We start from the raw sequence: 23,441 nt of genomic DNA, 5'->3' as shown, positions 1-23,441 counted from the left end.
ACAGTATGCAGGTACTGTAGGGTGCCTACACTACAGCCCGTATCCGGGAGGGAAAAAAAAAAAAAAAAAAAAAAAAAAGTTTATAACTCTAAACAGCAGCAGAAACTGAGACAAATAGAGGAACAAAACTATTTTCTTACAAATATGGAGAAACTTTTCAGTATGTCTACTGGCATATTTCCATTACATGCGTTATGCTGCTTATGTATTTTCAATGACCGAAATTGCGGGCATCAATAGCATCGCCCTCAAATGGTCCAGGTAGATACATGTATCCCTTTAGATAACTTTGTTCCTAATTGTAGATTATTATTATTATTATTATTATTATTATTATTATTATTATTATTATTATTATTAGCGTAATCAATTGTGAACATGTTAAATCCACTTGTCCTGTTTGCAAGCTATAAATATATTTTTACATATAATATAAACAACAGGTTTTGGTTACATGAATGAAAAACAAATGCGTCGACTGTCGTGAACCAGAAACTGTATTATTATATTTTAAACAGTTGACCGAAGAGACCACTTGTTACTATAGCAGTTAATTTCAATAAACAACAAACAGTCATTCCAAACTTATTTTTATTAAAGTCCAGCATGCAACATTTACATTAGGCTACTATTTTTTTTCTAGTTCCCACGAGAGGTAAGTTGGACAGAGAAAAAAAACAAAAAAAACAAAGGGAAAAAATAACAAAGGGAGGCGCAGCAGCCAGGAATAAGACGTCACATTGGAATGAGGGAGTGAGTCTTCCGGGTCAGAAACTGGAATGAGAGGAAATTAACTAAAAAAAAAAAAAAAATAGAGACGCAAAAGCAACACAGAGATGTAACCCATTACAACATTCCAAAGGCAGGAGGTACGGAAAGCACCGAAACTAGGATAGCGAGTAATAGGAAGAGCGGAACAGCTGGGGGTTCATTTAGTGATAGTCTCAGTTGACTGCCTGTGAGTAGTTTCCCCTCCACCCGACGAGGTTTTATTTTTTGCTTGTTGCTGCTGCTGCTTCTGCTGAACTTTGTTGAAGCCACTACGTACTACAACAAGAGAATCGAGGAAGTAAACTCCAGCGCTCCGTTCGGTTTGAATGGTTTATTAACTGGAACTGTGGAAGCAGCTGAATTGTTGTTTGGTTTGGGATTTTTCATTTTGGAATTTGGATCCTCCCCGTGATGTTCCATTGCATTCCCCTGTGGCGGTGTAACCGTCACGTCGAATCGATCGATAAGAGGCATTGCTCGCTGCTGTCTGTACCCGATGAAGTCTACCGATACAGCCGCAGCTTGGAAGAACTATTGCTGGACGCAAATCAACTGCGGGACCTGCCCAAGGTAAGACACTGTGAAGGTAGAAAACGGGAGACCAACACAGGAAATTAGTTTTAGCTACCTGCAAACACAAGAAGTACGTTTTAGCTATCTATGATTTTAGAATTTAACAGTATGCATATAATGTATGCAGGTGGTTTTTTAAAGTTATGCTGTTCTAGAGCTGCTAACCTTGTATCGTGAGAAAGCCAACGGCCTGTATGACGAGTTGAGTAAAAAAAAGTGTGAATGCCTCTGTACAGGTAAGTTTTACTTTTAACTAAAGCTGTCCTGGGACACTGACATTATAGTTTTAATCGGCAAAAGATAATGTGTTAGTGATGCTTTTAATGTGCTGCTCATGCTATTGGCAGACATGTACAGTGGTAATTTACAGTAGTGATATGTTTTCACAACGTGAAAGTTATGATAAAGCCGGGGAATGTGTGTTAGTGGGAGTTGGGGTGTATAGACTATAGTTAGTGAGGCGTTTTGTGTCTACTTAGGTGGTTTATTTGTAACGCTGCATTTGCTTTTTACTGTATATAATAACTAATATATATATATATATATATATATATATATATATATATATATATATAGTTATATATAGTTATGTAGCGCACATTATGTCATTAAACCATCTGCTTGACAAACTGCATTCGACTCATAACAGTTGATGTATTTTTGTAGTTGCTGGAGTTCCCATTAGTATATCATGTGTCATCGTTTTGCAGATGTCAGTTACAGTAATATGATCGATTTGCACGTTTGTGTTACGTGTTGAGCAGTGTATTTTTATTTTTTTTTACCTGTCGCAATACTGGTTGGAAACAATCATTTTAATTAACACTTGTATTAAACTTTTTATGAGGTTAATTATTGTAGCTGCAAACCCAGTTGCAATGTAACCTAACAAGCTGCTCAGGTTAACCTCTTTCCTATGAGTCACATGAGTCCTTTGCAGTGTATGACAGGAAAACTACTGACTTCGGCTGCATCGCGCTGAAGGCGACATGCACAACTAAATTAGATTGTTTTCAGTCTCGCCCCAGCCATGACCCTTCCAGACCTCTCCCTGGCTATTGTTGCAACCTTGCTCTGTGATGGACTTTACACTAGCGACACATAACATGCGTGATATCATGTCTGCGCTTTTACACGGTGTCACAGAGACGTAAATTACCTTGCTAAATTTCACAGGGCTTTGAGATCCTTATATCCTATTCCTACATTCAACTGTGAAGTTCAAAAGCAAATAAATAAATAAATGCATGGATCTCAGCTTAATGGTTTTGTGTTTGTGTGTGTGTTTGTGTGTGTGTGTGTGTTCACCTGATTCATTTGCTCATACATTAAATTGGTTAGCCTACTATTACACGTGTCACAACTATAAACTCAGTCTCCTTGAAATGATGTTTTGAAATGGTTGAACAAAATAAAAGAACATTTGATTGCCTTAAACTGTAACCACCATGTGGCCACACTAAATGCCAGAACAAGTTCAAATAATGAACAAAATCAATAATTCATCAAATCAAAGAAGCAGCTGGAAAGAGAGGTAGAATCTCAAAGTGTCACAATACTGTACTGGACAGGGTTAACAACAAATACAACACTGGAGCTAGAGCAATACAAATTTAATAAAACAATAACATCTACCAAGTTATGGAGCATTGTAACTTCACTTCCTGAATATGATTTATACAAAATAAATCCTAAATAAACAAACCATACAGGAGACAGTCACCTGATAGGGTGATTGTTTGGTTTTTCCTTGTTTGTCCTTGTCTGACAGTCGGTAATTTACTTTAGTATAAAGAGGGTAGTATTTTTACTGGTGAATGCTGAATACTGCACTGTACAGCAGGGGTTCACAGACTTTTTTTTACTTGAGGCTCACCTGTTCTGCATTAGGCACTGCGGCATTCTATTAGCACTTAAAAAAAAATATATATATAACCTGTCACTGTATACACCTAATCTAAATTGTTATTTTTTCATTTGAATCTTGCTTTTTCTTCATTAGTATTTTATTATTGCTTTTTGTTGGTGTGTGTGATATATATACAGTGCCTTGCAAAAGTGTTCAGACCCCTGACCAATTCTCTCATATTACTGAATTGGTACATTGAAATTTCGTTCTGTTTGATATTTTATTTTAAAACACTGAAACTCAAAATCAATTATTGTAAGGTGACATTGGTTTTATGTTGGGAAATATTTTTAAGAAAAATAAAAAACTGAAATATCTTGCTTGCATAAGTATTCAACCCCCACACATTAATATTTGGTAGAGTCACCTTTCGCTGCAATAACCGCTTTAAGTCTTTTGGGGTAAGTATGTACCAGCTTTGTGCACAGTGTCAGAGTGATTTTGGCCCATTCTTCTTGGCAGATTTGCTCCAGGTTGTTCAGGTTGGTTGGACGACGCTTGTGGACCGCAATTTTCAAATAGTGCCACAGATTCTCAATGGGATTGAGATCAGGACTTTGACTGGGCCACTGTAGGACATTCACCTTTTTGTTCTTGAGTCACTCCAATGTTGCTTTGGCCTTGTGCTTGGGATCATTGTCCTGCTGAAAGGTGAATTTCCTCCCAAGCTTCAGTTTTTTAGCGGACTGAAGCAGGTTCTCTTGCAGTATTTCCCTATGTTTTGGTCCATCCATTCTTCCTTCAATTTTAACAAGATGCCCAGTCCCTGCTGATGAGAAGCATCCCCACAGCATGATGCTGCCACCACCGTACTCCACTGTAGAGGCATGGGCAGTGTTAGGTTTGCGCCACACATAGCGCTTTGAGTTTTGGCCAAAAAGCTTTATCTTGGTCTCATCTGACCACAAAACCTTTTCCCACATCGCAGCTGGGTCACTCTCATGCTTTCTGGCAAACTCCAGACGTGCTTTCAGATGGTACTTTTTGAGTAACGGCTTCTTTCTTGCCACCCTCCCATACAGGCCAGTGTTATGCAGAGCTCTAGATATGGTTGACTGGTGCACCATTACTCCAGTCCCAGCCAGTGAACTCTGTAGCTCCTTCAAAGTGATTGTTGGCCTCTCCTTGTTTGAGCGCTGACTTTCGAGGGACGGCCTTTTCTTGGCAGTGTCTGGGTGGTGTGATGCAGCTTCCACTTCCTGATTATTGATCCAACTGTGCTCACTGGGATATCCATACACTTGGATATTATTTTGTACCCTTTCCCTAATCTATGCATTTGTATTACTTTATCTCTAACTTCTGTAGAATGCTCTTTGGTCTTCATTTTCCTTCAGATTCACAGCCTGACCAATGATCCTTCAACAGTGGAGTTTTTATCCAGAAAATGTGACAGCAACTTTAATGGTTCACAGGTGGAGGCCATTGGTAAGGTAATTGTGTCCTTGTTAGGGCAATTTCTTTCATCGGTGTAAACTGGGAGCTTTCACAGCACAGGGTTTGAATACTTATGCAAACAAGATATTTCAGTTTTTTATTTTTCTTAAAAATATTTCCCAACATAAAACCAATGTCACCTTACAATAATTGATTTTGAGTATCAGTGTTTTAAAATAAAATCTCAAACAGAACGAAATTTCAATGTACCATTTGTAATTCAGTAATATGAGAGAATTGGTCAGGGGTCTGAATACTTTTGCAAGGCACTGTGTGTGTGTGTGTGTGTGTGTGTGTGTGTGTGTGTGTGTGTGTGTGTGTGTGTGTATGTATATATATATATATATATATATATATATATATATATATATATATATAATATATAATATATATATATATATAAAATAAATTAGAGACACAACAATTAATCAATGCATCGATTACTGATCATCCTGCCTTAAATTTCCCAAGCTTTGATAACATATTGGTGAATCAATGCATCAAATTAAAACATTTTTATTTGTTTGGCATTTTCGTGTAAGTTTTAAATGCTTTTGTTAACAAGGATATTTCATATCGCAATGAGAAATAATTGACTTTTTGTTATTATTATTATTATTATTATTATTATTATTATTATTATTATTATTATTAATGTCTTAAAGGGATATAGTGATTACGCACTTAGGTCTTTAGATTTTATTTATTTATTTATTTAAATCAAGTGTTCTCATTTGAATGTAAGTTATTCCTTGTTGTTTAACTATTATGCACAGCAGTGTTTTTAGTTATTGGATCTTCTGATAAAAATGTTGTTCTTGATTTTGAAAAATAAAATGTTGTTGATGCATCGATTTATTGTCAATTTTAAATGTGTATGTGATAATCAATTAAGAAATTAGGTTGCGGATTGCACCACGAATATATACAGTATATGAAACACAAAAAACTATGTTTTACTTAACGGTAAGAGCTGATAATTCTGAAAGGCAGGAAATTGTCAGGTAAGGCTGCCACTGCGCCCTTACCTGATGTTCTGACGAGGCTTTTCAGCACACACTGCTTCAGGTACAGTAGGTGGGTTCTCTTCAGACAACATGTGTAGCCACCACTGGGCAGGTCAGGTGAGGTCTAAAACCAGAACAGCCATGGTTGTTTTCATGTTGTCATAGAATTATATGTGAATTGGAAAAGCTAATTAGAATAGTTGGAATGTTAACATATCTGGAGTGAGACAAGTTATTTATTGTGTACTTTTCTAAGTATACAAATATTTTAGGGCTGCAATGAAGGGTACATTTTGACCTTTGAAGGTTTGGAACACATTACCGAAGGAAGGTTTGAACCTTCAATGGTACTAATTTGCATAATTTACTGGTGATGTCACCATAGCTACTTTTATATTTCAATTGAAAATCAAATCAAAAGATTGAATTTTGCATGCAAGTGACATTTTATGTGTGCTTTATAGTATTCACCCATTGTCAAACGGTTTCTGTTAACAAAACAAAAAAAAATACAGTGCGTAAATGCAACTTGACGAACTTCGAAGGTTTAAAACTACCTTCGAATTCGTGGCTAGCGAACGAACCTTTGAACACAACCGTAAAATATTTACAACTGTCATAACTATTTCAGCTTTTTCTTTCTTTTTTTGGACTTTGGTTTTGTTTATGAAGTACACACAAACATGTGGAAAAGACATTTGATATATGTGTGGCATAGTAATGTACGGAACCCCTAAAGGTACATGGTGTAAAAATGAAAACGGGAGGGTATTATCTCGTGCACATGCCTTACTATATGAGATAGTAGCCTCCCTTTTTAATTTACACCATGTCTCTTTAGGGGTTCCGTAGTAATGTGATAATTGAAATGAGACAAATGTTACACAAGCATTTTCCAACCAATCAATCCATGAACTTCATAGATCTTTCTTATCCCGTTATGACCGTAACGCTTCTAAAGGATATGTATTAGGCTGTTTTAAGAGAACTTTTGAATCCTCAGCAACCCACTGGTGACTACACACGTTGTCTGACGTGAACCCACTTACTGTACCAGTTCTGCAGTGTGCGCTGGAAAGCCTGGTCATACCATGGGTCAGTTAAGGACGCAGTGGCAGCCTTACCTGACAATTTACCATCTTTTTCGGAATTGTTGGCTCTTACGTAACATAGTTTTTTTTTGTGTTTTAATATCCATTATGTTTTCACTGGAAGGCTGACTTTAAAACATGATATTTATATGCAATGGAAAGTAGATCCCTCCATTTAGATTGTAGTCCTCTCTGTACATCTTAAAGGGAGTTTTTGGTTTGCTATTTATTTATTTGTGGGGCAACTTTTTGTATAAGAAAACATCTCTACTATTACAACAAACATTCCCAAGGGGGACCACATTTTAGATACATTATAAATTCAACCATTTCATTGCTTAATATAAACAAGATACCTGCCTAATCATCATGAACGGGATCTCCCAGATACTTCTAACTCTGTTAACTAGGGATTTCAACATGTAAACAAAACGCTAGTGTATTCACAACTATACTGTATGCATTGTGCATATTAGTTAACACTGAAGGTGGGTTCTGAACATAAATGATTAGTCAAATGCTGCAAATCCATAATTGTTTGTGAGCAATTTAATATGTGATTTTTGTGTCTGGAAACAAACCTTCAAACATTTGGTAATGTTAGTTCTCATGTTTGTAGTACGTTATTGTGCACATATATACGAATATATATATTTTATGCTTATGTTTTAAAGTGTATATAATGCATATAAACTAAACTAGTCATAAAAAATTAAATGGATGAAGCCACGATCCACAAGAACCACAAGACATAAGTGACCTAAGGAAATCAAATTAAATTAACAGCAGAGAATTATTAAACTGACGAATACCCTCTAACTTTCTGTTGGTGGTGGAGCCCGACAGTGCATGCGTAACATTTGAGTTAGCAAAAAATAAAAGTAATGGGGTGATTTCAGTAAGATGATGTGAATGTGTATCATCTAGGCTAGATCTAGGCCATGTTGTTAGTAACTGCTGTGAAGGAATTATTTTGCATATTGGTGTTCTTGAAATACATATAGTATACACACATTCAGACTGCTTCTCTCCTGCTGCCCTTCAACCGTAAATAATCACATACCTGTAGTGTAAATTTGTTGCTCGGTTCTTTATTATGCTAGGAGTACAGTATGCAGTCCTGGTTCAATGTGGTTTGCTACGGTACGAGCCACACTCCAATTCATGCAGTCCATAGTGAATTATTGCACCTGCAGTGTATTTAATTGTGTACAGTATCCGATAGAGTTTATATGGGTTTGGTACCGTATCTGGATTAGAATTCCCCACCCCCTGGATGCTGTGCGTTGTGGACACTGCAAACAAGTACATGTTTTCCAAGTTTATGGGGATATGATCATTTTAAGGTAACATTTTAGCTACAATATAGGCTTGTAGACAGCATTGAGAATGACTTGGTTTAAAAGAAAATATCTGTCTGTTTAGGATGGGAAACTTTTTGTTTAAAATTATTCACTTTCTCTTTGAAACACTTTTATGTGATCTATAAATAGCAGAAGTATGAGAAGACAGCCACTGTCCACCCACTTGATTGCAGACATACTTGATTTGGCATGATGTACAATATTTGCCGCCTTTCTGCTATACACCTGTGACTTGTAGATTGTGTGTGTCCTGGATATCACATGGCTGTGTGTCAGAATCCTTCTCTAACAGGAGGGCATTGTCGGCACAGAAAACGGTATCTGCCTTGGGGAGTTTTGGATCATATTCTCATACTGCAGAATCGTCTAATCTAAAGGGACATTTTAAATTAAAAATTCTATAATTGGGATTTAAATGTTAAATCCCTATCTGGTCTCTGATTTTGACTCTCAAGGAAAAAAAAAATATTTGAGGATTGTATTTGTTTAAAAAATAAATAATTAAATACATCAATAAGTAATATTAATACAGTAGTGCATGATACAAAACACAGTACAATTCTACATGGTCTAGAAGGGTTTAGGGATGTTGGATGAATCATTGTCAATTAAATTATTTTATACAGATATAGTTCATGTTAAAATATAGTGTATAATTGAGGATAAGGATGAGTAAGCATTTAGGTGATTTCATATAGTGAACAGATGATATTGGGTTTAATGCTATTTTAAACACTTTCTACTTATTAACAGTGTTATATTGCAGAATTTCATTATTTCATAAAACGTTGAAATAAAAAAAAAAATCAGCTAAATTGTCAAATTGTATGCAGTTGAGCCTGCCCCTTTGACCATTGTGCAATGGACCAGAAAACATAAAAGCTAATATCTACAGTATACTAATAAGGTATGTGTAGATAAGTACTCTGAAACTGTTTGTCAAACTGTGTATGGGGACTAAAGCAAGAAACACAATTGATCTACTTTAAAAACAAGTTGAAGGGCATGGGGGGAAAGACATTCTATAAATGAAAGTAGGGCTGTAACGAAGGGTACATTTTGACATTCGAAGGTTCGGAACACATTACTGAAGGAAAGTTCGAACACCGGCCCTCCAGGACTGTTTCCTGGTGCTTAATGGATTCATTTGCTCTGTCAGTCACTCCACTGGCCAGGTTACAATTTGACCGTGCCCTACAGTGAAAGACGTGATTTGGTGCCAGGAAACGGTTGTTTATTTTTTGTAGTACTTGAAAAAACTGTATAAATAGAAGAAAAGAAAAAAATGCCAGAAAATTGTCATCACCATGAAAGGCTGACGGACCATATTGCTTTTAAAGAAGAACAAAAAACTATTTTAAAGCCTTTCATTCATTTAAATGAGTAGACTGAGAGTAATAATAATTTTGATAGGTAAACATGAACTGCAACTTCCAGTGCATGAACTCGAGAACTTGGGCTGTCGTGAGTATGAATATTGAACAGCATTTTACAAACATATCACTTTTGTCATGTTTGACCAGGAACAAAGAAACGGCAGACAAGTAGGTCATCAAAATGGACACAGGAGTAAGCAGAGGAATTTATGCCAGGCCCGTGAATACTTTTAATGCCTAACTTTTTGGTATTTGGGGTGTCAGCCAACACTGCTCAATGCAATACGGTAGTTCACTGTTCTCCTTTCGACTAGTGATGGTGAGAACCTGAAATGCATCAGGTTGTTATTACTAGATGAAGTGTAATCTCCTTAATGCCATTTTATTTAAGTACATTGTCACAGCAGTTATTTATGTAATGATAGTTGAGCTTTACTGTATGTTTCAAAGGGCCATGTTAATTCTAAAGCAAAATGTATCATTATACATTGTATGGTGCACTAATCCCAATGTTTCAAAAATTGCCTGTTAGGCTATTTTCATTCTTCATCTGAAGGGTTTAAAAAACAGGAATTTAAACCAAATAAACACTAGTTTCTTGATTTCATTTTATCATTTTGAATTTCAAGCATATTTTGTATGCTGATAAATCCATCAAGTTGAAGGATTATATTGTCAATATTCTATTTACCATAACTACGATACTGTGTGTCTACACAAAGGAATGAAAGTTGAGCCTGAATACAGGGGTTGGATTCACTGTATCAGTTACCAGTTTTTGTGTTTTGTGGTTGTTTTCTTTTACAAAGCTGATCTTTTTATAGACACAAATAGGCGCTTTTCTTTGAAATGTTGGGTGTTTCTTTCATTGCATGTACTGTACTTACTGGCATTGTTGTCAGTACAGTGGCCTCTATACTCAAGTGTCAGTACCAAAATGTCTTAATAATGGACGTTTAAGGAAGGTTTAAGGAATATTTGCAATACACAAAACATTCCTCACACAACAAGCTCAAGTGTACTACAACATACTTAGGCTAGGGTCCTGCGTTTTACGCGACCTGTTTTTTTTCAATTGTAATTCAACTGATATCCTGGATCAATGCAAAAAGAAACCATGTTTTTTTCAACCAGCTCATAACTTTCTGATGGCAGTAAGGATATTCAACCCACAGCAAGTGTGTAGTTTGGATCTGGAAGCCCTCCCATTATATTCTATTCCAGGATTTGATGCTGACTGTAAATCAGAAATGGACAAATAACTCCCATATGCAAAAGAAAATGGCAGTAAATGACTTTGAATGAATTTTGGATTAAAGCTGAAGAATTATTTCCAAATTTAACACGAAAGACTGAAATATATTTGTCAGTTGTTACCAATTCTTTAGATGCTGAAAGAAGTGTTTCTTCTTATGGCCAAGTTTTTACAGAACAATGTCAATCTATGAAAGAAGGCAGGGTTAACCAACTGACGATGCTTAAGTTTAATAGCAACATTTTAATGCATGGGACATTTTCTTTCATGAAACTAAGTGACACTTGATGTGCTGCTTGCGAACAACCTTGCATCATTATTATTATTATTATTTGTTTATTTAGCAGACGCCTTTATCCAAGGTGACTTACAGAGACTAGGGTGTGTGAACTATGCATCAGCTGCAGAGTCACTTACAATTACATCTCACCCGAAAGATGGAGCACAAGGAGGTTAAGTGACTTGCTCAAGGTCACACAATGAGTCAGTGGCTGAGGTGGGATTTGAACCGGGGACCTCCGGGTTATAGGGCTGTTTCTTTAACCACTGGACCACACAGCCTCCTGTGGACCACTATATTACAAATATAACATTATTGTTATATTTGTAATATGTATGTTACAGCAATGATGTTATGATTTCAGTATTTTATATAAATTGTTCTGGGAATCCGTGCTGTTTTTGTTGACAAATTATGTGTTCCTACTAGTAAACTGAAACATTTCAATTATTTATTTACACATTCTAAGAAATAATATTGAATAAGACGTATTAGTAATAAAGGGATGCATGACTAAATAAATGGCCGTAGCTGCTGCTGCCGCCTAATTAATGCGCGTTAATAGAATGACTAATTGAGATGATTAAAGGAATCTGGAGATTATTAATCAATAAGTGGTTTAATTAAGCAGACTACATGACCACCTTGCAGTGGGAGGAATGAAGTGCAGCCTAAGAAAGCAGGTTGCGTAAAACACAGGACCCTATGTATGAGTAATGCTGCCTCTGCACTACGTGAACAACAACAAAATGTAAGACGACATTTGCTAGATAGAATTTAAAGGCCACTCATAAATATATTAAATCTGCCTGACGAGGACATCACACAACGCTTCATATTACATCGTGCAGCAATATTAGATTTGTGAGAGATACTAAAAAATGGCTTGGAAAGCCCGACAGCCAGAAGTGCATATGAAAATACAGTATTAATGGGATTTTATGCAGCAGGGTCTTTTCAAAGAGCCATGTCCCGTGTACTGCATCAGGTAACCAATGTGTTAGTTCATAAGGGAGCCAATTATATTATTTTTCCCACTGACCAACAACAGCAGCATCAAAAGCAAAGATGCGTTTTATAATATAAGTGGATTTCCATCAGTGCTGGGGGCAATTGACTGTACACATGTGCCACTGCGGAGCACCTTCTGATGGGGCTGCAGTGTACGTGAACAGAAAGGGATACTCCTCGATAAACACACAGGTGGCCATGACTCCAATATCCTCAGAAAATCACGGATTTGGCACCTGTTTGAATACAACATCTGTCCACATGTGTGTCATATGCCATACATGTAATATTGTAAAAATGTGAAGTAATTCATGAAGAAAATGCTGAACCACAGTAATTTAAAAACATCTCTCCTCAAATGTGTATGTGTAGCCTATATTTACTTTATATGTATATTAATGCATGAATAAAATAGCATAAAGTGCTGTATTCGTAAAATAAAAAACTTTGCAGAAGTTGTGTTGTAAAACGCAAACAAGTTCATTTATCACAGAGGTTATAGAACACATCGGGTGTGTAAATCAGCAACTTGTTCATTCACATGTGGTGTCTCAGTAGACTCAATATCAAGATTTCTTTTTTTTTTTTTTTTTTTTTTGGAAAGAAAATACAGTGCATGACATACGTGCCTCTATTGTATCTAAGATAAACAACATCTGGAACGAAATGGCAACTCTTCCTCTACTGACTTACAGATTTTGTGAATCATTGCACTAGTGGGGATGGGGGAAAAGGTGCGCAATGAATAATAAGGAATGACAGGAATTGTAGCATATTTTAGAAACGTATTTATGTAGGATTACTGGTTAGAAGACAAATATACAACTTTGCTTTTTAAATAAATGTTTCCCCTGAGCCTGATGCATGCGAAAAATAGGTGGTTTTCAGCGGGTTCCTGTCATTAGTAAAACCCGGCATAAGCTATTGTTTGAAACTGTTGTGTCCTCGTAGTTCATGATGATATTCGATTGGTTTTGTCTGCTTTTCCCTGGGAGGAATATCATCTGCCTGTTACTCCCTGTCAATTATACATTTTCTTTTCACTGATTGAATCCTAAATTGACTGATTGTACCGACGGATTTAAGGATGTGTGCATACCGAATTTCCTTATTTTAGGGGATTTTGTTGGTGAGTATCGCTTCGATTTTCCGACAAAGTGCTAAAAAAGATTGTTCAGTAAAATGTTAACCACAACACTGAAATACCAACACTTTTGAGTATAGAGGCCAGTATTCTTTACATTGTATTCAACACAGTTTGAAGCCACCACTGGTAAAGTGGGTCAGTTAGGCCTCTTTTTTTAAATTAGTGTTTCTCTACTGCTTATCTATAATATAGACTGCTATTCTGGGGTCTCCTCAAGGAGTTTTATGTCACAAACATATTTTCCCACATTGACAGAAAGGTCTGGATTCTTAAGATTGCTTTAATTATACTTCTAAGAGTTTGGCTTGGCATGTAACCGGAGAACTTTTTGGAAGTTGCCCTGTATCTTGAAGTCTGAAGCCAAAGGGTAAAAGTTATTGGCACTTTTATATATTTTTAGTATCAATGTTTTTTTAAAACATTTAAGAAGAGTAAGTTTCAGAATTTGGCATCACCACACACTGTTTGTTATGTATTTGCACAGTGCATGAATAAAACTTATTTTTATAATGTATATGCCCCTGTCCCCTGCTGGAAGAAAGTAATATTCTAAGATGTCCATGTCTTAAATATGTTTAGCATTTCTTCCTTAAATGCGCTTTACTTTCTCTTATCTGCCCCCTATTTTACTGCATTTAATCCTGAACTTTAGAGTACTGTAATCTGTCAAGTGTTATTTAATCTGTAGTATTTTGTATTTAATTATATCCTGATGTAACTATCACTGACACTTATCTGCTCTGTTATTGAATCGTATTTTGTCATACTTGTACTTGCTAGGACCAAAGTCATTGTATTTATCTTGCTCTTAATTGTAGTATTACTTGTACTGTGATTCTTGAAATGTATTTTTGTTTACGACTGTAAGTCGTCCTGGATAAGGGCGTCTGCTAAGAAATAAATAATAATAATAATAATAATAATAATAATAATAATAATTTCACTGCCCACCAGACTGCTGATGGTTAGTTTTCTGATTTTAGTCATTTTTAAATTCTCATTCCCTGTCTATTTAAGCAAGGACTTGTGTAGACAATCGCACCATGTTTATCATATTGTAATGAATTTCATCTTAATGTAGAAGAGAGTCTTAAGTGTGTACACTATGGTCATAAGTCTTGAGTCCAACAAGAAAAAATACTATTTGTACTGAAAAAGAATTTGCAGTAATTAAAATGACGTTGCCAAAACATCAATTTTATCTCAGTGTTGTATCTATATTAAGTATTTATTAGAGTGAAACTGATAATTCACTAAAGAGGGTCCCAGTGTAATTGTACATTATCTACTGGGAACAATTTAAATGTGGCTTAATAAAGATGTTGTAAAAACCTACGAGAATGGGAAGGACAGTACATTGGTTTGCATGAGCACACATTTTAATTGACTTAAGTGCATTTTTAAATGTTTTCAGTAATTCATTATTTTTTGCCTCTACAGCCATTTTTCCAGTTAATAAAGTTACGCAAACTTGGATTAAGTGACAATGATATCCAGCGCCTCCCTCCAGAAATAGCCAACTTTATGCAGCTAGTTGAGCTTGATGTATCTAGGAATGGTGAGTAAACAGGATTATTTTATTTATTTTAAGAAATGGCATGTTCTTGGTGAGAGGTGGTGGAACTGTTGGACACAATGAGAGCTTCCCCTCAGCTCTTGTCGTTAACATACACTGGGCTTCATTTTGCACCCACATTTACAGTTTTGTCCAATGAGGCCCAATGCACTAAAAGCTGGAAGCTGGACTCAAATAAGTCACTTTCACTGACTTGGATTTCATTATTGTTGAAGTTCAGCACACAGTTATTTAACCTCATGCAGTTGTCCTTTGCCAATTCTCCAAATCTGCAGTTTCTGATTTTCATTAATTATGTATTATAAAAAATAAAACAATGCTTTGATGTGCATTTTGGTACTGAATGTGTTGAGTAGTGGTAAAACGGCAAAGCAACTTTTACATGCAGTAGATATTGAAGTAATAATAACTTCCCAATAACTGCTTTTTTTTTGTATAATTGTTATTTATTTCTTAGCAGATGCCCTTATCCAGGGCGACTTACAGTTGTTACAAGATATCACATTATTTTTACATACAATTACATTATATTTTACACATTATTTTTACATACAATAACCCATTTATATAGTTGGGTTTTTACTGGAACAATCTATGTAAAGTACCTTGCTCAAGGGTACAGCAGTGGTGTCCCCCAGCTGGGATTGAACCCACGACCCTCCGGTCAAGAGTCCAGAGCCCTGCTAATCACTGCTGCTAATAACATGCGTTTTTCTTTGCAGATATTATGGATATTCCAGAAAGCATTTCATACTGTAAAGCGCTTCAAGTGGCAGATTTTAGCGGTAACCCCTTAACAAGGTAATTTACTGTCTTGTTACATTTTGAAAAATTGAAGCAAATTAGTCAAATTAAATAACCTTTTAAGTTTGTTTTAAAACCAATTTACACTGCAAAACAAAATAAAAACAAACTGTTAAGAACAACCTTGTTTCAAAAACAGGTCTAGCTGTATTTTTTCCCCTCCTAAAACTAAATTGTATGGGCAGATGGAACCACTAATTTACATTTCCAAACACAAATGTTTGAATGATTGACGAAAAAAAAACTAAACGCATGCTAAAATAAGCCAAGCAGTTCTGTTTTGATGAGCTCAGATTGCAGAAATCAGAGACAAGTGAAAGAAAGCCAGGGAGGACAACATGCCGAGCACATGTCTCATACAATATGAATGAGGTATGCAGTGTTTCTTTCTAACTGTCACTTGCCTCATAATAAATGTGGTATATTGGTTTAATAAAATAACCACTGGTTAATTGGAAGTGATTGAAACAATGCCCCTCAATCAAAAAAACAGGGAACCTTATGGGATCATGTCCTTCCATCAGCCTGTCTGGTAAAGTCGATAACGTCAGGTTACTTACTGTAACTCTTGTTCCCTGAAAGAGAAGATGACCACCAACAACATTGCGTATGGGATATGCCTGCCTATTGGTAGGTATTTTCTGAGCTCTCTATACCAGAGCTGCCCCTTCCTGGGATGACGCCCTCAGTCCCGCCTACCAAGGGATTAAAACCATCATACAGCAGAAGCCATTTCTCTTTTTGCATCGAACCTGCGAGGGTGACCGATGCGACCTCGCGATCGTTGGTCATCTTCTCTTTCAGGGAACCAGGATTACAGTAAGTAACCTAACGTTCCCTTTCAATTCGAAGACGACCACAACATTATGTATGGGAAATGTATACCAGAGCCGTCGTGAGGGAGAAGGAATGGCAGCATACGAAGGATGCATCAGAACCGCTTAATCCTAGGTTAGCGGCGCAAGCATGTAACCTCAAGGACCCTCATGCCTATTGAAGGCAAGGAAGGATCTACCACATTCAAGCGGTAGAACCTGGAGAATGTATGCGTCGTAGCCCAGCTAGCTGCCGTACATATATCAGACAGTGAGGCCCTTCTGCAGAGGGCCCAAGATGTAGCCAACGCTCTAGTAGAGTATGCAGCTACTCTCCCAGGTGGGGGTAAGCCAGCACTGTCATACGCCGCAGAGACTGTGTCTGCAATCCAATGCGACAGACGCTGCTTTGAGAGAGGCTGTCCTAGGGTCCATATACTGTGACAAACAAAGAGCTGGTCAGTATGACGCAGAGCTGTTGTCCTATCCACGTAATTTAATCTCCTATCCTCCTCCAAAGCAAATGGAGGTGGATGGTAAGACACCAGTTGATTCATGTGGAAGGCTGTAATCACTTTAGAGAGGAAAGCAGGGTTTGTACGCAGTGACACCCTGCGGCCATCGTCCCAAATCCGCATACAGGAGCTGTGCACCGACAGCGCCTGCAGCTCACTAACCTGCTTTGTGGAGGTGATAGCCAAGAGGAAGGCTGTCTTCATAGACAGATGCTTCAGCTCTATGGAGTGTATAGGCTCAAATGGGGCCTTCGTGAGAGTCTCTAGTACAACATCAAGGCTCCATTCGGGAAGAACGGCCTTCCTGGGAGGGTGTAACAACCGAGAGCCTTTAAGAAACCGGGTAGTCAAAAAAATGTGCACCTGGAGATACCGAATCTATGGAGGCGTGGCATGCAGCGATACCCACTAAATACACCTTCAATGTGGAAGGTGACCTACCAGCATCTAGCAGTTCTTGCAGAAACTGCACGATAACCAGCATGGAGCAAGAAACTGGATCATGACTTCTAGTCAGACACCAGTTCTGAAAATACTTCCACTTAAAGGCGTACAGCGACCTAGTGGAGTCTGCCCTAGCGCTCTGCAGAGTACCCACAACCGCATCTGATAGCCCTAGGGCAGTCCAGTGGTTCCGTTCAGGGGCCAGACCCATAATTGGAACCTGCCAGTTCTGGATGCCAGAGAGTGCCTCTCGCCTAACTGAGGAGATCCAGGGCTGGCCTTGTATGAGCTGGCATAGGGTCGAGAACCAGATTCTCCTGGGCCACCGAGGGGCCACTAGGAGAACTGTTGCTTTCTTAACCGGACCACCTTCAAGAAGGTCAGGAGCAACGGTACTGGCGGGAATGCATAAAGGAGCGTCCTGGACCACTCGTGGGCTAGGGCGTCGATGCCGATTGGACCGCCCAAGCGGTGGAGGGAATACGACGGGGCAATGCGTCGTTTCCGCTGAGGCGAAGAGAGCGACCTGCACCTTCCCAAACCGTTCCCAAATGTGCTCCACCACCTGTGGGTGGAGTCGCCACTCTGATGGATGCGCACCTTCCCTCGACAGGAGGTCCGCTGCTCAGTTCGCCACTCCGGTGCCTCGGTGCTTGCGTTACCTCAGTGTACACGGATATATCCCTCATTTAATACTTTTTCAGTAAGCGTGTGTGGCAAAGTGGTTAATAGTGTAAAGGTGCAGGTGATTAAAGAACAGACAGCCTATTGTAATCCATGTGAAAAGATTTGTTTTTATTAGTTGTTTTTGTCCAGTGCCTGACAGCGAAACGAACAGGAAATAATAATGATGGTAAGTAATACAGCGGCGTGTATTACTTACATTTATAATCCCCCAAGCTGGTCCCAAAATAATAGTCCCGTTCTTGTATCCCCACTTTAAACACAAAACACATACACAAGTCTGGTTAGTGCATGAATTAGTGATTGTGGTGCAATACAGTTTTACAGTGGTACAAGTGAAGTGCTGTGCCGGGTTTGTGCTGGCCTCTGGCGATAGCTCCGGAACGTGTTAGCTGTCTAGTGATACAAGTAACAAATAGACAGTGCAAAACAAAACACTCACGGTTATCTCCACAACAAAAACAGGTCCTTCCGGGTCACTTATACTAACCAAAACGAAGGAACAGATAACATTGCTTCGACCCCTATTTATACCGTCACTCATGACCCCTTGGTAAACGATTGCAGCTGCTTTTTATGATCTGCAGCTGCCACATCATTTCCCCTCCGGGTCAATGAGTTAGTGTACCGAAGCTCCGTCTACTCTTCTTTTAACCCTCAGAACAAAGTGTCAGGCCAAGTAGTCCAGAGTACCCTGTTCCTGTTACTTAAGAACATAAGAACGTTTACAAACGAGAGGATGCCATTCAGCCCATCTTGCTCGTTTGGTTGTTAGTAGCTTATTGATCCCAGAATCTCATCAAGCAGCTTCTTGAAGGATCCCAGGGTGTCAGCTTCAACAACATTACTGGGGAGTTGGTTCCAGACCCTCACAATTCTCTGTGTAAAAAAAGTGCCTCCTATTTTCTATTCTGAATGCCCCTTTATCTAATCTCCATTTATGACTCCTGGTCCTTTTCTCTTTTTTCAAGTCAAAGAAGTCCCCCGGGTTGACATTGTCTATACCTTTTAGGATTTTGAATGTTTGAATCAGATCGCCCCGTAGTCTTCTTTGTTCAAGACTGAATAGACTACTTAGCGCCCTCACAGGTCGAGAGGGAGATTTACCACTAAGAATCATTGTCTTTCTGTCACAGCGTGACAAACCAAGTCATATGTTTTCAATAGAATATTATTGTATCTGACATGTTTGTTGTCTGTATGGGTAGAGCCTTACGTTAAAAGTAGTGTTTCGTGATTCTTGTTTATTCTGAATTTTACAGAAAAGTGTGATTTTTGATGCGACTCCCGATGGCTTGCACTGCCCAGTTCTGTAAATTTTCTTTTCTTTTTGTGATCTCAAGGCGAATAAATCTGGCTTGTTTTGTGCTGATGTCATGTTCATACCTCCTGTAGATACTATTTCCGTCGCACAGCGATTGCCCAAACGTTCACAAAGTACCAGCTAACTTGGGAAAATGTGGCTTCGACTTGCACAGATTCTGCTTCATCATACATGCCAGGGACATTAAACTTAATCAAAAACCAAAACTGCTACGCATCATATTCCATGTAAAGCGTGTATATGAGATTTTTTTTTTACCCCGAATTTTACCGACGTTTCAATTGAAACATTTAACAGATTTTATCCCTATTTTAATGTATGTAAAATAAACTCCCAAATTTTTTTTTTTAAAGATAAAAACCAAAAATGCGGAACACTACTTAAAAGTAACTACAGATCATTTGCCAACAAATTGTGAACTACTCTTGAATGCCCTGAATGAGCTACAATAAGTGGGAGGATGATTTATTTAAAAAAGACCAGCGGTTAAAAGAAGTAGGAATAAAAGGCAAATGTTTGAAAAAACAATTGAATACAAAGATTGTGCAAAGATAAGAATACGGCCCTCTTCCTCCACATATACCAACATTTTTTGTATTCTGAATGGAGGAGGTCTTTAGGGGATATTGATTTGCAAACCTTCCAGTAGAAGTTCAGGATTTACTGAATTCTATGCATGTCCAGGTCATATCTTCAACACGGATATGGTCTTTTTTGACACCAGATTTCCCCTCGTGTTTAAAGAGTACCGGTCTTCATGGTGTTGCCAAGCTCTGCCCTCTGAAGACTAAAATGTGTTTTCAAAATTACAACATATTGCTAAACTGAAGGCAGGTTTTAAACAAAAAAAAGGAGTAAGAATTGCATCCAGCTGTTCCCCAAGTTTGTATGCATGAGTAAGAAAATGTAATCTCTAGTATGCTGGTTTAGAGTCTTTATGCTTTCCAAATTACCGTTGCAGAAAACAGTTTGGAAATCTCTGGACCCAAAACCTCTGCCTCCTCCCCGAGGCAAACCACTGGAAATGAGTATCAATGTCAGAAAAGAGCTGCCTATGATTAACTTAAGATTCAAGATAAACCATGGTCTGAATGCCAGCAACCTCTATAACTGTGCCCATTTTGTTTTTACTAAAAGCTGATTGGTGTCACTGTTTCTTTGTAGGCTGCCTGAGAGTTTCCCAGAATTACGGAATTTAACGTGTCTCTCCATCAATGACATCTCCTTGCAAGCTCTTCCCGATAACATTGGAAAGTAAGTACCTGTATCTACTCTTTGTGTAGCTTGGTTTTAATTGGTGTTATTTTGATGTGGAAAGTCAGATGTACTTTAGCTAAGTTTAGATTTTTCTAACTTCATAACTCAAGTGTAAATATGAATTGTTTTCTGTTGCAATCAGATAATTGTTTTTGTAATTTTATATATTTGTAACAAGACCTTCACCATTCACGATTCGTTGCCCCTTTAAAACCAGATCCAGGACACCAGAATTGAATTTTCACGCGGTTATCTGCTATTTTTAATAAGCACAAAACAAAACAAAACAAAAACACAAAATAAACACCTAGCTCCTCAATGAGCACTAACTAACACACAGGAACCTAACTAGCACAGGACAGCTAGGCCGTTTACCTGTCACACAAACCTCACTTTACATAAACCACGCAGGTTCACACTGCACGTAGTTTCGTCTTGACTGCTAGGAAGCAGAGCACCTCTTCTGCCTCCTTCTCCACCACAGCCCCGAACAAACTGTCTGCTCTCTTTTTATACCCTGCACCTGGCTCTAATTTAATAATAAGCACCAGGTGCAGGGGATAGTTAATAATAAAACAATTAACAAATCAAAATTAAACAATAAAGCAAAACAATCAAACAATAAAATAAACTTACAATAATGTGCCTGCGCACATATCCTACGCAGGGAGGATTTTAACCCCCCTCCCTGCTGTCTTACAATATATATATAGTGTGTGCTTCATGTCAGGTATTCCAGTTTTACTGTATTTCTCAAAAATTGCCACAAATAAGTGCCCATTTTAAGGACTGATACTGTCTATACACATTATCTGTAGTGACTTTTCTGGGACAGTTCTGATGTTGGGACAATTAAATACGCATTTAAAAAAACAAACAAACACTGATCCTAAAAGGTTGTGTTGGGACCAGAGCAATGGTTTGTGTCCTGGTCTATTTCAGCAAGCAATAGTTTGGTCTCCTTCAGTTTGAATAGAAGAGCACATTATTCACTGCTGGTTAAATTGGAATGATTTGTTTTAAAGGACCAAGAGGTGTGTAGATGTGTTGACCCCCTTATCAGAAGGTAATGAGCACTGATCCCACTCTAAGACTAGGCTCTGTTTTTTTAGATTCTGTATGTGGAGCATCAACCGCAGAGGTTGATGGATGACCTCCAGTGATGGAGAGACAGGGTAGTGATCCCCGTCCTTTAATGCCAGGTGTAGTTGGTAGCTGATGATGTGAAGTGGCTGTTGATATCATATTAATAAGCCAGATGTGAGTGCTGTTCCATTACAGGTTTCATAGGTATAGTTTGATGTTCAGTTTAATAATTGGGATTATAATCTAGATAGAGCCAGGATTTGTACACGTGTTCACTTACTGCTGTAAACTGTGTCTTTTAAAGTTAAGAGATACTTGGTATGGGCTTTAAGTGTCAGAGTGTTAATATTGTTTAGATTTTCTGCTTCAGTCAGAACATCATGGTGACGTTTGAAACAAGGAAGTTTAACCAGTAACCTTTTCCCCTGCAACACCCTGGTACTTTGTACTGATGCATTTCTTACAATTCACTAGAGGCAGAGTGTTACACCTGGATGTATCGGGTGTACTGAGAGGGAAGACATGATTCTGAGAGCCATGCTGAGGCCACAGGGTGCTCTAAACTTCTAAATTTTAAAAAGACACCAAGATGAGATGACTGTCGGAAAATGTGAAGAGAATCTAAAAAAACAAGAATACATTAGTTAAGAGATTTCACACCCATACCAAGAACAAAGCAATCTAAGGACTAGTAAAACTAGAATTCTGCTTAATTAAACTCTGCATAGCTAGAACTGCTCTCCCCATTTAAAACCATGTAATGTACTCAAATATTAAAATAAATACTAATAGGCACAAGCAGGTGAATTTTCCAGTTCCATGATCCAGAAAGTGCATTACTTCAGCTGGGATCTTGAGCACTAAACCCTACTGCATATGATAAATACTGTAATTGTGATCTAAAAACACTTACACCTGAACAATCAATAGTGGAGGTTACAAACATTTAAGCCATGCTGTGTTTTATGTTTATTCCTGTAAAGGCTGCCGTTTTACATTTTTGTAAATATGAATTGCATTTGTTTGTAGAGTGTGTGGCATGCAGGTTGTTTTTCTTTAAGCTGTACAAGAACAGTAAAAAAGACAAAGCTGTAAACCTTTGTTTGCTTACATAAAATTTACAGAGATTAAAAGTCAACATGCTGTGTTGTAATTAGATTTTCATTACAGGAAAAAAGGAAGGGCTGGCAGCTTAGTAAACTTAAGCTCCAGTGTCCTGTGTTTAAACAGGGTTCAGGGCACAAGTTATGCGATTGGTTGTATGATTAGTCTAGTTTGCAGTGGTACTGTGAGCCACGTTACCTGGCCAACAGCACAGTGTAAGGAAGCCTGTAATCTTTATTTTGCACATTGTGTAAGCTTGAAAATATAGGTTGCAGTCTTTTAACAATCCACATTTATTCACACATTTTAGAAAATTAAAAATATAATACATGTGCAAAGCAGCATGCTGCTTGCAACAAGTTGTTATTTGTGTACCACATGTGGTGTTTGTGTACACCTGTGTGTTGCCATATCAAGACCATTACACACTACAATATTTTGTCCATTGCGTTGCTATTGCTGACTGTGGTCTGGTTATAATGAAGGTTTTCCGATGGTATTTTTCATGTGTTCCTGTAATTGTCAATGTAAATGATGGAATCTTTCATAGAAAGCATTTTAGACAGTAGCAAAAACTAGCCTTTGACAGTTCAGTGCACAGATGTAACATA

At 37.8% G+C, this 23,441-nt stretch overlaps 1 protein-coding gene across 2 annotated transcripts in view; it reads left to right on the top strand.

Annotated features, from left to right (window-relative positions):
• The first annotated feature begins 731 nt into the window (after positions 1–731).
• Positions 732–23,441, top strand: part of LOC117402488 (leucine-rich repeat-containing protein 1) — a 48,388-nt gene continuing 25,678 nt past the window's right edge. For both annotated transcript variants that reach the window (XM_034003687.3, XM_034003686.3), the window contains exons 1-4: positions 732–1,341; positions 14,662–14,779; positions 15,520–15,598; positions 20,548–20,637. In XM_034003687.3, the coding sequence (XP_033859578.3) occupies positions 1,183–1,341; positions 14,662–14,779; positions 15,520–15,598; positions 20,548–20,637 (446 nt within the window). In that variant the 5' untranslated portion in view covers positions 732–1,182. The remainder of the gene's footprint in view (positions 1,342–14,661; positions 14,780–15,519; positions 15,599–20,547; positions 20,638–23,441) is intronic.

This window comes from Acipenser ruthenus, chromosome 5 (assembly GCF_902713425.1).
Source record: "Acipenser ruthenus chromosome 5, fAciRut3.2 maternal haplotype, whole genome shotgun sequence".
Lineage (NCBI taxonomy): Eukaryota > Metazoa > Chordata > Actinopteri > Acipenseriformes > Acipenseridae > Acipenser > Acipenser ruthenus.
Note: the sequence above shows the minus strand (reverse complement) of the source record. Positions and strands in the feature narration are given on the sequence as shown.